Source organism: Aquila chrysaetos, chromosome 1, assembly GCF_900496995.4.
Source record: "Aquila chrysaetos chrysaetos chromosome 1, bAquChr1.4, whole genome shotgun sequence".
NCBI lineage: Eukaryota > Metazoa > Chordata > Aves > Accipitriformes > Accipitridae > Aquila > Aquila chrysaetos.
Window position 1 is genome coordinate 79,211,249 of NC_044004.1, and position 15,787 is coordinate 79,227,035.

Sequence of the window (15,787 nt, forward strand, 5' to 3'; positions counted from 1 at the left end):
CTTTACTTCTAGAACAAATTTGAAATGAACTTAGAAGCAGGAAATTCACAAATGTTACCTGCTGCACTCTGTTTAAAGAATGTGTGAATTTCATCTAGTATTAATTTTTCAAGTGTGTCAGATCTGTGAATGGAGTTTGTTTTCAAAAAGTTCTGTTATTTCAATATAAACCCAGTTGTTCATTCTTTATCCTTCATCTGCATAAACTGTACTGATTTGTTTATTTCTTAAGTTTGGTGTTCAGTGTTAACATTGAATATTAAAGAAATGGTGGAATGTATAAATCAATCCACTGCAGTTTTGTGATGACAGCTGGATTAGGATACAGGATTTTAACTCAACTCCATTATATATCTATTGGTTATATCCTTTCCTCATACAGGAAAGATATTACAATTACCTGCTTTGCATAATGAAATGATCCATTTTCATACTAAGCACATAATAATAATGTTGTATCCTTCAGGGACTATGATACAAACAAAATCAATTATATGTATGCTGAGTATGTCAAGAATACGATGGAGCCTCTTAACATCCCAGATGTCTGCAAAGACAGAAGATTTCCCTGGACAGTAAGTAAAATAAGCTTAGATTTGAAATTCAGAAATGGAGAATGTTTTTCTGTTTACCCTTCAAACCTTTTTTGTTTTCCCCTTATTATTGCTATTAATTTAACAGCCACAGTTAGAATTACGCAAACACAAAGGAAGGTACGTTTGCTTGATAAAATTCATTATCAGTGAAGAAAAGGTACAATACTCCACAGTGAGCCAGGTGGCTAGGAAAGGGATTTATCTCTACAGCCATTATTTAAAAAGCCTAACATTAATTTGTCGATAAATAGTGCAATGTGGAGAGCTTGCAATATGTTCTATGGAAAACATCGAAGCGAAGAACAGTTCGAGGTTTTCACAGTAATCCCTGATAGTTTACTGTGAGTGTTTGGAGGCTCTCAGAAGTTCCTTCCCTTTTATCCTCTCCTTTCCCTTCTTGTTCTGGCAAAGATTAATGTTATAGATGCTAGTTCTTTGCTGTTTTGGAGAAGGAACATCTTCACTTTTCCTTGGGAGCTTTTGCTTCACACTTCAAGTGTGAGCTTGTGGTATGGTGTACTACTGAACACACAGATACTGGAGAGTTAGGAGTGAAGGTCCCTTGGCAAGACTCAGATTACAGTCGTCATCAACAAAAAGCAAACTTGTAATTCTGTATTTTCCTGTCAATGCAGAAATTAGAAAAATGTCTGCTCTTCTTATTATATTTAAGCCTGTTGGCTAGAGGGGCTCAGAGAGAAGGTAATAAGAGGCAGAGGAGTTATTATGATCAGCAGATAGCTTTTTACCAAACTCTTTGTTCTGAGATGCACAACAAAAAGGTCAGAAAATACAGTGTTCAATGTGATTGTTCCAGTAAGTGGAAAGAAGGGGCAGGCTCATGGAGGGGGAGCTGTGTTGCTTCTCTTTTTCTCTCTGCAAGGTTTCATGGATGTTCTGGAGTGGGTTTCTATGAAGGATTGAGCAACATAGGAATTGAGTGCTCACCACTTTGCAGTACAGGGCCCAAAGCTACCTTAACTGCAGGAGTAGAAGTGAAAACAGAATCAGACGGATATACTTTATTAAATCAATAAAGGAAGGTGATTATTTTGAAGACATATTAAAATAAAATTAATACCCCGAGGGTCATCCAAACAACTGTTTGTCTGAAACAGGCCTTTCATTTTGTCAGTAGGGTTAGGAATACTTTTGCATTTTTCCCTGAAATCTAGATGACTTACACCATATGCATGTAAAAGAAACTCATAAAAAGAAAATAATAGTACTGCCAGAAGGAATTTTGGATAATGTTTTTCAACACACAGTGGCTGCATCTCCACCCCTGTGTAGGAGCAGTCTCAAGGCAGGGCTGTAGGATAAATGTTTTGAAATCTGATGAACCCTGACATGAGGAAAATCCCAGGTGTACCTAGTGCCCTAGAAACCTTGGCTTGCCTCTTTCTTTAGAGGACATTCAACAGCATGCTTACTCACCTTATGAAAATAACTTTGTGCTTTCTAAATGCTTTGGTGGCCTCAAGTACCTAGGTAGTGACATGAGGCAGAACAACAGCTTGGGTTTATTTGTGGAAGAGCCATGATGTTGCCTGCCTCAGGTTCAGGCCACTTACAAGGACAGCATGGAAGCTAAATGCTAAGCTTCAGCAGTCATCTGTACATGTTCTTTCCTGAACCAACAAAGCGCAGCGGAGACAAAGTTCAAATAGCTGCTAGACTCCTTAAAGGCATTTAAGCCTGTTTTTGCTTAATCTCCTTCCTGTTCCTTAATACTGTGTCAGGCATTTTTATTAAGCATTCTGTACTGTGGTCTTATCTCCAGTCTAGTCCAGTTTGACTTTCAATGCATCTGAACTTTACGATGAAACAGCAGGTTCTGCTCAGGGTAGCCATAAACCAATTTTCATGCAAGCTTGACTGCGTTTCTCTGCTGCCCTTGCTGGAGAGGTCTAGGGAGAGATGCTGATTCTTATAGCCTTTTTTACAGCTGATTTCACAGGTATGTCACAGTTCAGAAAACAGCAAATCCTAGTCTTCAGTTATTCCATATACACTCTTGATAATGGGCTACTGTTAAGTAGTAGTATTTAAGTTCCTGGAGTCATGTAAAGTATCTGGCATGATGTAATCCTTTAATGTTTTCTTTAAAGAATCACATTTCCTATTGCCACTTGTAAGCACTATAGTGTTTGTGCATTTGCCTGCAAAGAAACTGTCTACAATCCTTGCACAGCACCAGAGAGCAGAGCAACAATAGTTAAAAAAAAACCCCAAATAACCTTTTGATCTGAAATATTAGTGTGTACCCATTTTTTTGTGTCGCATACAATTAGAGATTGGACCACATGTACTTCTCAGCAACTGCCATGTTATTCCAGGAGCAGTCAGAGGAGAACTACGTCCTTTTCTCAACAGGTATTTGAAAAAGATGCATTGTCTTTTTGTTCCACCCTTCCACCCTTTCACCTCCCAAATAAATTCAGTTTCCTTCTCTTGGAGCATGAGACATGATAAAAGGTCTTTGGAAAACTGCTGAATGTTGACCTTGTTGGTGGTAGTTTTCCTACCTGTCGTTCTTTGGATCGTAACTTGGTCTCCACTAAGCCCCCTTTCATTGCGTTAGTGGATTAATCAAGGCATCTCAAACAAACCAAAAGAGTTTACAAAAATTTTAGTGCCACGAAACGCACTGTTAGCTTAATGTCAGGTAGTTACTCTTGTTTTATGACACCTGTTCCTTACATTGCCATATTGCAAGTGAGGGGATATGTTGGAAAGGGGAGACGTAAGTTCGTTTTATAGCTCATCACCTGATGAGAGTAAAAAGGTGTCCTAAAGCCCATCTGATCTCTTTTCAGCTGCACTAAGTGGAACACTTCGTCTTGGTGCAAAGTTGTCATTTTCATGGAAGTGGTACCGTCTAATGAAAGAACCTATTATAACATCAGCACATTTTTAGCACAATTACGCAAGTCACTGTAAACTCCTACTGAATGAAGATTATCATCATCACCTGTATTATTGTTCACCAAAGCTTGTGTCAGATACAGTGTTTATTATACTGTCCAGCCAAAGATGTGCAAACTGTTTGAAGACGTGGTTGCTTTTTGAAAGAGTATGTAAGCCAAGAATAGTTGTAGACCCCAGCTCTACGGCTTTTTCACTTCAGCCACTTGAACATTATTCTTTAAAATTGTAACTGTATTTTTTTGTTTGTTTAACAGAATGACAATGCAGAAAATGTAAGTCAACACATAAAGAGTTTGCTGTGTACACCAATAAAAAATGGGAAAAAGAATAAAGTGATAGGTAGGTATCTTTACAAAAAATATTTTTATACCTTTCATAGAAATATTTCTGTGCTCCATAGTAAAATCTCAGCAACATGGAATCTCAACCCAGGAGAAAAGACAGTTAATTATCATGTTTTCAACTAGTAAGTCCACTGCAACCTTGACTGTAAATTGGTTACCTGGTAAGTTACCAAGTAGCTACAAGACACTTGTGATACTTCACCATTTTTATAGCTTCTTTGCATTTGAAAATTTTCTGTGAATAAAATTATTTTCATTGCTTCCTGTTCAGAGAGTTAGTTACCCCTCTTGCTTGTGTAGATCTTTTACAAGGCAGTGAAAGGAAGAGAAGACATAAATCAGTAAATAAGCTCTTCAGGCCTGAGCTGTCTGTAGTGGTGGACTTTTAGGCAACTAGTGGCATGTGGAAAGGCAAGCTGAGCTGCACAGACATTGACTGTTTCCTCAAATGAGACTCAGCTACGGAAAGATTCATACATTAGAAGAAAGCTAGCTGCTGTGCAATTTTGGCGCTACAAATTGCCCTTTGGAGGTGCCTGCTTCTATCTGTGGATTACACAGGGAGCCTACAGTCCTATCATAAGACACTAGTTTAAGTGTCTAAAGCTACCCAGAGTAACTATCTCTGCAGCATCTCCTTTGCTTTTTCAAGAACTACTGTTCTTCTATTTTAAAGAGTGGCCATAGTACCACTGGTTTCCTGGGGTAACATTTTCAGAAGTAATTAGACATCACATAGGTCCTCATAGGGCTAGATGCTTATGGAAACTTAGAGGCCTAGTTATCTCTAGTTCCTAAAAATACTGAGGTGGCCATGGTCTGGGTCCTCAAAAATTAATATACACCTAAATAGTTTTGAGAATCTGATCAGGGAATAAGCTTAATGAGCTTTAAGTCTTTCAGTGAGTTTCAGATTCACCTTAAACAAACGGATGATGATGCTTTTGGAAATTACCAGGACATTCCTGTGCCATGGAGAGTAGAATGAGTGTCAGCCTGCTTTCCTGGCATCAGTAAGTTCCACAAGCAAGCAGAACACAAAATATACTGATTCCTAGATAGCAGCATGAATCCAACTTCCTCAGCTTTACAAAATTTAGCAAGTAAATGTTAAGAGTTCCAAGAATGCATTTTTTAATGGTATTCAAATAATTTTCCTTCAGAATTAGGGCAAAACTGCATAATCGAATATATATAGTAAATACGAGGTCCCTTTTTCATTAAGACAGATCTTTTTTTTTCAACTTCTGAAGCAGAAAGAGAAGCATCATCTTTACCTAATGGAGTTCCCTGAAATTTCTTTTGATGTCAGCTTCTTAGAGTTCTTTCATTGCTTTAAATATTCTACCAGACCCTAGAAGACCAAGATGAAGACTGAACTGTTGAGCTTTAATTAAAGATATTTCACTATGCTGTTAGCTACTGATAAAACAGTTGCATCTGATCTCATGTAGTTTTTTTCTATTGTTATTTTTGTGGAAGTTCAAACTGAAAAGTTTCAGTCAGGCCACCCATTTAGGTGAGTTTTTCAAATCTGAGTAGTTCTCACTGGGAAATGTTCTTTGAAGTTTTTTAAGGCTTCACAGCCTGCCTAATGTTCAGGTCTTTAATAGGGTAAGGTCAAGAAGTTGTCTTTGGGACAATACCCAGAAGTTCCTTTAGCATACTATATCCTATGTAAGACTATTATTATAGGTCTACTTTTTTATTTTTAAGATTATTATACCCAAAACCAGAATTTGGGAAGTGGGGTGTGCAGATGGGCGTGGGGTAGGAAAAACTGTCCACAGCAAAACCAAGCAAACCTTACTGGCAAGAAAGATGAAAAGAACTTTTTTATTCTCCTGACTTGTGCATTTTTCAGGTATGTGGTGAAAGCTTTACAGAATCTTTCTGTGGTTTTATAACTATGTCCCACTAAGAGACTTTTGAGTTCCTTCAGTTGTAATGTACGGACCCCTCAATGCTTTGGGGAAGCTTTTGAAAAAGGTTACAGTTAAAAGAGTCTTAAGTACTACACAGTATATTTACTGCAGTTCTCTAATGTTTTTAAGAGACATTTACGTGCATCCAAAAGCTGTGTCTTTCAAGAATTCATTTGCTTTTGTGGCTTATTTACTGTTGAGTCTTAATCTTGTTTTCATTACATCACAGTTGCTATGGAAATAATTATAATGTCATAAACAGTACTGAACAGAGATCTAAAAGTGAGTTTCATGATATTTTCCTATAGAGTTTTATAAGTCAGCTTCTTTTTCCCACGGAAAGTTAATCTTGTTCTTAGTGAATCCTTATTTGCTGGATTATATATTTTTACTATCATTCATCTAGTCATCTCATTCCATTAAGGTTCGGAATCCTGTTTGCAGTATTCAGATACCACAACACCTGTTACAACATCTTACAGCTACAGTTAAAATATTCTTACTGATCTCTTCAGAGGAGACTCTGATATTAAAATAAGTTCCCCAAACAGAATGTCATTTGGAAACAGGACAGTGTTACATTGTCACCAGACATTAAAACTTTATGTGCATGGCCAATGTTCTTCTAAAAACACAGTTTGCATGTGTGTGCTACGTTCTTTTCCTCAGGTTTTCTACCTACTGCAACAGGGAAGATGCACACTTGCTCCCTCAAAGACTTTTTTTCCTTTCAATTAAAAACCTCAATGAGCTTTTTTAGTCTGTAAATATGGAGTACTAAAATGCTGAAAATACTTTCATATAAAAAATTCTTACCACTGACAAGACCTTACAGTAGCTGCTGATTATGTTCACTGTTGGTATGGCTGTAAAATACTATTCATTATAATTTCTTCCCTACCCATAAGCAGAGAGGAAATCCGGCCTCCCTGACCTTACGGTGGCAAAGTGTAACGCATTCAGATTCTGTTCATATATCCTGTGTAAATTAGGAGTAGCTCTACTGAAGCAAGAAAACCTAAGAATTATTAAGAGTGTTCTGGAAACACCATGCTAAATAGTTATCTTCTCTTTTGCTGGTTAAAAACTTATTTAATATTTCACTCTTCCTGCTGCAAAGTGTTCTTCATAAAATACATAAACTATACAAACTGGCATGCAATAGCAATTTATAGAAAATGAAGACTTTTTCATTTAGTAATTTTTTTCAGAATTTTTAATTTGCAACTATTATTTTCACTGGGATAATTATTTGCAGTTGGCCAGGAAAATGCTAGCTTTTATGTTCAAAACTGTTAGTACTCACACTCATGAGAGTGAGAAAACATTTGGACTCACTTAAGACAACAATCGCCCCCAAAGCAGTTTTGGCCAAAGACAACATATACTTACAATGCAGCTGCTTTAATTAATATTCTGATTTCTTAGCAGAAACTGCCATCCCCTAGGTAAAACTAAAGTGAGGTATATGTGTGAATTTTCCTCTGCTTAGAATGGTGTCAGGGAGGTCTGGTAGAAGTTACCTGTCAGACCTTTCAATGGCATGTGCACAGAAAAGTTCAGAAGTTCTTAACAGAAGATAAACAGATGCAACTATCAACAAGTGTGAACCTAACAAGCTGAATTCAGCAAGATGCTTTTCAATGAGTTCAGTAGTCTTTGGAGCAGGCTGTAATTCAATCACATCCTCCCAGGACCAGCAAGTATACTTAAGCTTTGAGCCTCAACATGGGTATTCTCTGTTTAGTTCATTTATTCTAAAAAATTTCCAGTACTGACTCAAACAAGGAAGTGAAAACTCTGTGTACCACTGTTCTGACTTTCATAAATGTTCTTTTGGCATGGTTACAAAAATTTAATTAGCCTCCAAAGGACAAGTTGTCTTTAGGGATTATATCAATCTAGAATGCTATTAATAATAAAAGTTAGGATGAAAACGTCCCTAGAATTTCACAAGATAATCAAGTCTGTAAAGCCCTACATTTTTGTTTTACAAATCCTAATAAATACTTTTGAGTCTACTTAGTAATATATAACATTTTAGCATTTATTCTATAATACAGTGAAATTACTCTAAAAAACTTCAGGGAAAATCCTACAGCACTTCTGTTTGTAACTTATATGTATATTGGTGGTTTATACTGTAGGCTAAACTGTCCTAGACTTAATTTTTCTCTTGACGTTTCATACAATAGGTGATATGTTGGGAGTTCTCTGTATTACTTCTTTTAATTTCTGTATCCTGGCATAGGGGTTTGCCAGCTTGTGAATAAGATGGAAGAAAACTCGGGCAAAATCAAGGCTTTCAACAGAAATGATGAACAGTTCCTGGAAGCATTTGTCATCTTTTGTGGCTTGGGGATCCAGAATACACAGATGTACGAAGCTGTAGAAAGAGCCATGGCCAAACAGATGGTGACATTAGAGGTGAGCTGAAAATGTAGGCGGTCCTTAACTAGCCCAAAACAGATCCTCATTTTCTCCAGACCCTGTCTGTTCTACACATAAGTGCAGCTACTCATATGGATACTGAACAGAAATTGTTCTCCCCCAGAAGAACAGCATTTGGCCTGTTGAGTTGCACAGGAATTTTTCTACTTGTTTCCATACCTGCCAGCAGACTATTTTATTTGGTATTGTATTTTAACTTTACTCATGAAATTTAGTGGTGAGCTGAATGCGTCTTTTCCTCTACAAGAGGTTACACGTTGGCAACATAGCAGGTTTGTTCTGTTGCGTAGGAAGAGGAAATGGTTTGGGGGATTAGGGGCTTCCTTTTCTTGTCTGAGGTTTTCTGTGATGATTTTGGCTCAGTGCTTTAGACAAACTGGTTTGTGGAGTAACAGCAGCATTATTGTAGGTTTTCAGCAATTTCCTCGGGCTCCATCAAACCATATCAAGATGAACGTCATCTGGTCTCAGCCTTTGAATTGGTTACTGTTAAGTTTAATAGCTAAAGAGGGCTTTAGTCTGAGAAGCTGAATTACTCAGAGGTGATAACTTGAAGCTGAAAGTGAAAAATTTGTAGACTTTGGATCTCCTAGCATTCATTACGTAAACACAGTGTGTGCAGAATTCCTAAAATGGGGATTCTGTACCCTGTAGCCTCTAAAACAAATGTTAAAACTCTCAAATAAACCTCTATTAAGTCATGTTAAATAAAAAGGTGGTAAAATTATTGTCAAAATAATTTCAGTGCTTTAAAAAAAAGAGCTGTTTGCTTATATATGGCAGATTAGCAATTATCTCTCTTACTTTAACACTTTATAGATAATACAGGAAGTCCAGGCAGATTATAGGTTAGTATATGAGATGATTTCTTTACAAAAAAGTCAGTCTCTAGTTGCTAAAAAAACTCCATAGCATTTTCATGTCCAGTGTTCTCAACAGCTAAAAAATATGAGCTTATTTTGTTAATATAAAACAAATGTACTTTCAGACTTTTGTTGCCAAGTTTCACTTAGGGCAAAACTTTATTTTATGTCTGAATAAACTCCTGAAAGGATTATTATGGCAATAATGTCAGGCTCATAATTATAGCTGTTTCATGTATTATTTGTCTTTGAAAGTGGGACACGAAAACTTTCCAAAGAGAAAATCAGAGTTCTTTGCTCTTTTGTAGAAACTATTTACGTTTTCTTGACCTAATTATCTCAAGAAGATTCTGTGCTGTGGGAGATCTGTGAAAGCTCCAGATATCTCCCCATATGCTTTCAGAGAGCTCCCTTAAAACCAGCACGAGCCCTGCATGGACACTAGATTTCATCAGCAAATGCAATGCAATGCAATGCAGTGCAGTGCAGTGCAGCTGCAAGCTGAAAATTCTGCTTTAGGAAAAATACCTTTTTATCACATTGCTCTTTTGTTTGTACTAAGGTCTGCTTTTCTCTTTCTGTAGGTTCTCTCATACCATGCTTCTGCTGCTGAGGAGGAAACGAGGGAGCTGCAGGTAACAGCGGTAATTGAATTTTTTACTATTACTTCAGAAATATTCCATTCATAGAACAACAAAGGGCACAGATGTGATCCCCAAACATGCAGAAGCACATTTTCCAGAAATAAAAATTATAGTGAAGCTTAAACTGATTGGTTCCAGAGTTGAATCAATACATCACATAAAAGGGAAATGCTGCAATGCCTACCATGAGAGATACAGGTTGGCCAGAGAGCTGCAATTACAGGAGAACCAGAAGTATACCGACTGCCTTTCTTATGAGTTTAAGTGACAGTAACAGCTGATGCAATGCTAGTATCAACTCGCAATGATTAAGTATTTCAGAAGCAAAATGTTGGGAACTCTTCTTTCTGCAGCTAAGTCTGAATGTTGTATATTTTATATCTTTGGTACCTTTCAAGCATCCCAAGTATGGGTGCAGCTTTATGGCCTTACATAGAAATTCTGTATTTAATTGTTAATGCAAAGATTATTTTTTTTATTTTTATATTTACTTTTCTGTGCAGTGTCCTGTTCTGCTCATGTTTAATTCTGTGTTTAGAAACCATTGCCTAAGGAATAACTACAGCTATGATTTCAAGTGTAGTTCAAAGCACAGCCTGTGCTTAGTCTCTCCAGTTCTCGCTGTTGGAGTAGACATTCTGGGGAAATAGCATCACCCCTGCTGTACGAAAAAAAAATGGGAGGGATGGAGAGGAAGGTGAACATAGGGAACCACGAGCTTGGTAGCATGGACTGGACAAGCAAGGTCCCACAGAACAAGGCACAAGATTAACGATAGTTCTAGAATGCTTAGTATCACACAGATTTTGAACCTCAGTACTACCATGCTGTTGCTCATCAATAAAGAGGCACTGACAAGACCAGCATGCAATGCACCTCTTATGGTTTCTCTTCACCGCTTGCCTTGTAATCTCCGTGGTTACATCTTTACTGCTAAATAAAACAGAACCACAACAAACCTAGCACTGAACCCCTGTCTACCTCTACTGATTAACTGTCCACGTGCTTCCTAGCACAATTTTGGCCCATGTCAGCTACCACTTTCTAAGGTAATACCAGAGCACAGAGTACTAGAGCACATAGCACAGGCCATCTCCAATAGACAGTGTGGATGAGTGCACCAGATTTGGCTGCCTCTAGCCTACCATCTTGCAGCACTATTCAAGCAGGTTTTGCACCCTCAGATATATCACATATCATCACATCACATCCCAGGGCATGAAACAAATACCCTATTTTCATGCTATGAAGCCATCACTCTGAATTTTAACAGAGCAATCAGATTAGTTCAGATAATTTGAGCTGAAAAAAGAAAACAGGCACTAAAAATAAGGGTATCTTACAACTTAAGGGCACCACATGGAGCCCAAAGCAAACCATGGACCAAGTGCTGTGTAGTATGGACAAACCAGTTTTTGGCATTTCGCCTCATTGCTAGAGAATGATCCCTGGCCTGTTTTATATAGCAGTATAGCTCTAACCACCTCACTGATAATATGGTTTCTTCTTTGTGCTTTTGTGTACAAGATACCTAATTCAATGACCACTCCTAGAATTGCTCCTTTAGGCATTATTCTTTCCTTTAGAAAGCTTAATTTCTTTCTTTGGTGCCACATTCCACCACTTTCATTACTCAAAACTTCCCTTATGGCATATAGACTTTCTAATTGTGTTGCTTTTTATGAAAGTAGTTCTCTTCTGCTTTTTTTCAGTTTGTTTTTCTTTGTAAATTGCAATGATTTCATTTCTTCATAGTTGTCACTCCTCTTTCTTCTGAAAAACAGAGAACAGCTTAGGTTTCCATATGGTGTGTGTCACACAAAAGAAAATATTGATACTTGGTTTTTTCCTAAATTACTGACTGTGCAGTAATTTGTGATCTGCCAAGCATTATGGAAGTGCTATTACTATTAAGGTAAAAGATGCTCAAAATACTTCTTGCTTTGTGGAGTCTCTTCATGCTAAAAGATTTTACTACATACTACCATGTATATGGCCTCCACTCTGCTATTCACCTATTTAGTGTATATCTTCTATATTTTTGCATCTGGTTCTGCAAGTGCCTTAGTGATGTCTTAGGCTACCACTCACTCCCTGGCTTCCAAATAACCGAAGCCTCTGTATGTCTTTATTTCATTGCTAGCTCACCTCACAGATGTCCATGATAGCCAAACAGATGGTCAAAGCTGAGTCAAGGAAACTAAACTAAAGTAAAGGCAACTAAAGGAAAGTTTATTAAATTGAGAAATTACTTGTTTTATAATGTGTTTAAGAATAAAACCACAGCCAAAACTTGGTCTGAAGACCCTTGTCTTTTCAGATGTACAGCTTTATAGTACAAAAAAAAAAAATGTAGTTCTTTCTGTTATTTTGTAACTAAACACAATGTAAAATTTAGTATAAGCGCTTTCCCCCAGCTAGGACGCATGCTGTCACAAAGTTACTCAGCAGAAGCAACGGTATATCAAAGTAGATACAGGACTTGAGCTTTTTAGCATAATACTGGAATTGATACTTTTACCTGCTATCTTTGAATCATTACAGTTAATACACACTATATTAGTGAAACACGGCATTGGCAACAGAAATTACTACGGCTTGTCGCAAGTGAAATTTGTGACAACAGATTTATCAGCAAGTGGTTTCTCTAATTTAAAACTGTAGCTTTCAAATACATTTTATTTGTGGACTCCTGAAAGGTTTAGATTGGAGGAGCAAAACCTTACAGACAGAATTTCAACCTACTGACAATAGCCTCAGTTTTCTCCTTAATTACCCTATGATGAGATGCGATTGTAGACCCTTACCCTAAAAATCCACATGGTACAGTCACGTGGTTAATACTTCTGCACTGCAGTCTTCTAGTTGAATCAATTAAAACCTTATTCCGAAAACAAGGAAAAGAGACAAATCTTGCTCTTTAAATATCATGTACCCTTTGAGATACAGGACCATTGCTGCCATTTTTCCTTCGTACTCATGAAGTAGAACGCAATTAAATGTTGCAAGTATCAACCTCTGCCTTTTTTTTTCTGAAACTATTTGCTGTTTCTGTGCATTGATAAAGGCAGCAGTACTTGAAAAGAGATAGGGCCAAGTAGTTTCAAGAGCAAGTCATTCATGTTAAAGACATCAGTACTCCTATTCCTAGTCTTAACCTAAGTCCTGGATAAGTAGTGACAAAGGGAGTACCTGCTACCCAAGTTGAGAAAGCTAACTTACTTCCTTAGCTTCTCCTCTTAGTTGTGGGAGAGAGATAGGTGAATCTAGAAAGCAATTCAGAGCAGGTGATTATTTTAAGTACTGATTCAGGGAAATATGTGAGCATGGCAGTTCCTTTCTTATGCAATTGATTCTTTCCTTGCAGTCTAACTTAAACTGTCAGCAAGGTGTAGAGAACTTTTTTTTCTTTTTTGGTGTACCCACACAGACTTTCCAAAAGCTTCTGTGAAGTACTTGTGCTAGTATTTTCCCCTAGTTAAGAATAACCTCTACCACATTACTGGGATACCTTTGTGTTGACTACCTTCCCATCTACACATTATAGAAAGACTTCAGTTTTGAAATCAGCATGTGGAGCAGCTAACTAATATAACCACCTTGCCTGAAGTGATAGACAGATGTTACTTATAGTTTATTCCAGGCTTCAGATTGTACAGCTTTGACGTAATGTGTGGAGATGCGATCCAGGTGCCTAAATTACAGTGATGTAGCAAGTCACTGTCTATAAACTGAACCGTCCCTGATGGCTGAAGCTAACATATTGTACAACTTCTGTTCCACTGCTGAGGGTCAGCTGATGAATGGCAATTTACTTGGCTTCAGAATTTTATTAATTTTTATTTTGCACTCACATCATTGTATCAAGCCAGCCAAAATAGATTAAAATTATGCTTCTGGATATACCTTTTTGCAATGTGCTTTGTTTTGCTTCTAAATAATCTGATAGCACAGAAAATAGATGCTTCATCAGGCAGTTGGACTAAATGATCGTTGTATGTCCCTTCCAACTGGAGCTATTCTATTCTATTCTATTTATTATCTGCCTTGTGTAATAGGCTGCAGTCAAATTTTTCACTTTCCTCATCATTTCCACATACCACAGAACGTCATATTGCATCAGTCACCTCCTTTGAGCCTGGATACTGTCTGCAACCTGTGTTTTATCATACAAAGCAAATGAAACAAAGCAAAACCAGTCAGTTACCACAGTGGTCCCACGTTTTCCTTAGCCTTCCTTTTGCTGCCAATGTATTTAGAGAAAAAATTTTTGTTGCCCTTCCCATCCCTCAGTAGTTCCAACTCAAGCTGAGCTTTGGTTTTCCCATCTTCATCCCTGCACACTTTGGTAATGTCTCTGTATTCTTCCCAGGTAGCCCATCCCCACTTCCTCCTTCTATGTACTTCATTTTTTCATTTGAGCTCACTCAGGAATTCCCTGTTCATCCATGCCGGCCATTTACCATGCTTGCTTGACTTCCTGCATGCCAGAATGGACTATTCTTGTGCTTGAGGCTTTCCTTGAAGGTAACACCTTGGTGTATGAAATGAAGTTATAAGCTTTATCTGTAGGTTTTTCAATCATAATAGAAGACAAGTTTTTAAAATTATTTTCTATACTTAACCAGGTAATGAAATGGAGTCACTAATTAATTATTCACTACTAATTACTATTAATACGATGCCTGTAGTAAGCAATAGTAATTTAAAAGTCACAGTTATGCAAAGACGGGAATTAATTGGCACATTTTCTTCTTTTCTTGACCGTTTCATGCTCTTTATAATATTCCTGAGGTGGAGAAATTGAGCAAGAGGTTGTAGTTAGGTCAGTGCTTACAGAAGCTAACCATAGCTCAATAACTTGAAATTAAAATAGTTGGTGAACTTTCATGCTGTAAAATGGGCAGCAGATAGCTCTATTGGCTTCAGTAAGTGAAAGAGGAAATATCTAATCCAGTTAAGTAACACTTGAATAGCTATAGAGTGCAGTTTTTTATGTCTCAGCTGAAATGAAACTTATTGTTGTGGCTGTCAAAGGCAGGAGAACAAGGAAGGGAAAGATAAATTATGAATGAAGTCAGAACACAGGCATGAGGTGTTCTGTTGAGCTCCTACTGTGTCCTTCCAGCCCCTTTCCTCATGAAATACCAGACTGCAGTTGCAATTTTTCAAAATTATGTCATTAGGGTTCCTAAATGGTTGCATTATTTTCCACTGAACATACAGGCCTGGTGGTTCTTTCACATGCTCATAGATGAAATACCACATGAATCCAAACTGAGGGACACAAAATTACTGGTACAAGAAATGTGTAAGAATGTTGGAATTTTTTTCTGTGTAAACACTATTTTTCATAATCTTTCATGACTCTGATTCAGACACACAGGAAAGATAACAGCAAGCTTATACGGAACAGAGATTGGTAGATGTAGTTATGGAGAGAGCTGATTTGCATGCTACATGTAATAATACTGTAGATTATGGCACATGCTTCCTTTTCTTTCTTTCACCATTTCAGTTTTACCTGATTTTCTTTTAAACCACACTCATATTGAGGTGAAACAACTGTAAAGAAGTAGCACTGAGAACTCCACCTTTTATTTCACTGAAAAAACTGATACTAATTTTTGTTCTATAGCCTAAGATTTACCATTTATTTTGTTAGCAACCCTAACATTTGTATTTTGAAGGGCAACCAATAGCTATACTCTGAATTTTGTAACTAGAAAAAGTACAGTTGTAATACATAGAGCTGTAATACATGTAACACATGGGGATATTACTGATAATAAAAGTTACAGATTTTAAAAAGTATAGAGTTGGGGTTTTTTGTCTACTTTGTAATTTCAAATTTCACACTGAATGTTTATGATTGTACTGAAATTACATCAAAACCTTTGTCCAAAGATTTTAAAGATTATTGATCACAGGTGAACCCTAATTTTTCAGGTTTCTAGCCCTGAGAAAGCCCTGCCTGTGGACATGTTCTGACTACCATAGCACTGAATGTGGATTCTGTTAGGAATTCTGTTC

At 37.2% G+C, this 15,787-nt stretch overlaps 1 protein-coding gene and 1 long non-coding RNA gene across 4 annotated transcripts in view; one reads left to right on the forward strand and one right to left on the reverse strand.

Moving 5' to 3' along the window:
* PDE5A (phosphodiesterase 5A) overlaps positions 1-15,787 on the forward strand; it is a 141,335-nt gene that overhangs the window by 106,548 nt on the left and 19,000 nt on the right. For 2 of the 3 annotated variants that reach the window (XM_030025627.2, XM_030025610.2), the window contains 4 exons: positions 467-575; positions 3,782-3,866; positions 8,048-8,223; positions 9,695-9,754. In XM_030025627.2, coding sequence (XP_029881487.1) covers positions 467-575; positions 3,782-3,866; positions 8,048-8,223; positions 9,695-9,754 — 430 coding nt within the window. The remainder of the gene's footprint in view (positions 1-466; positions 576-3,781; positions 3,867-8,047; positions 8,224-9,694; positions 9,755-15,787) is intronic. The other variant, XM_030025619.2, reaches the window with a different exon arrangement.
* The window catches only part of LOC115346074, a 68,475-nt gene that overhangs the window by 19,794 nt on the left and 32,894 nt on the right, over positions 1-15,787 (reverse strand). The gene's annotated exons all lie outside the window — the stretch shown is intronic.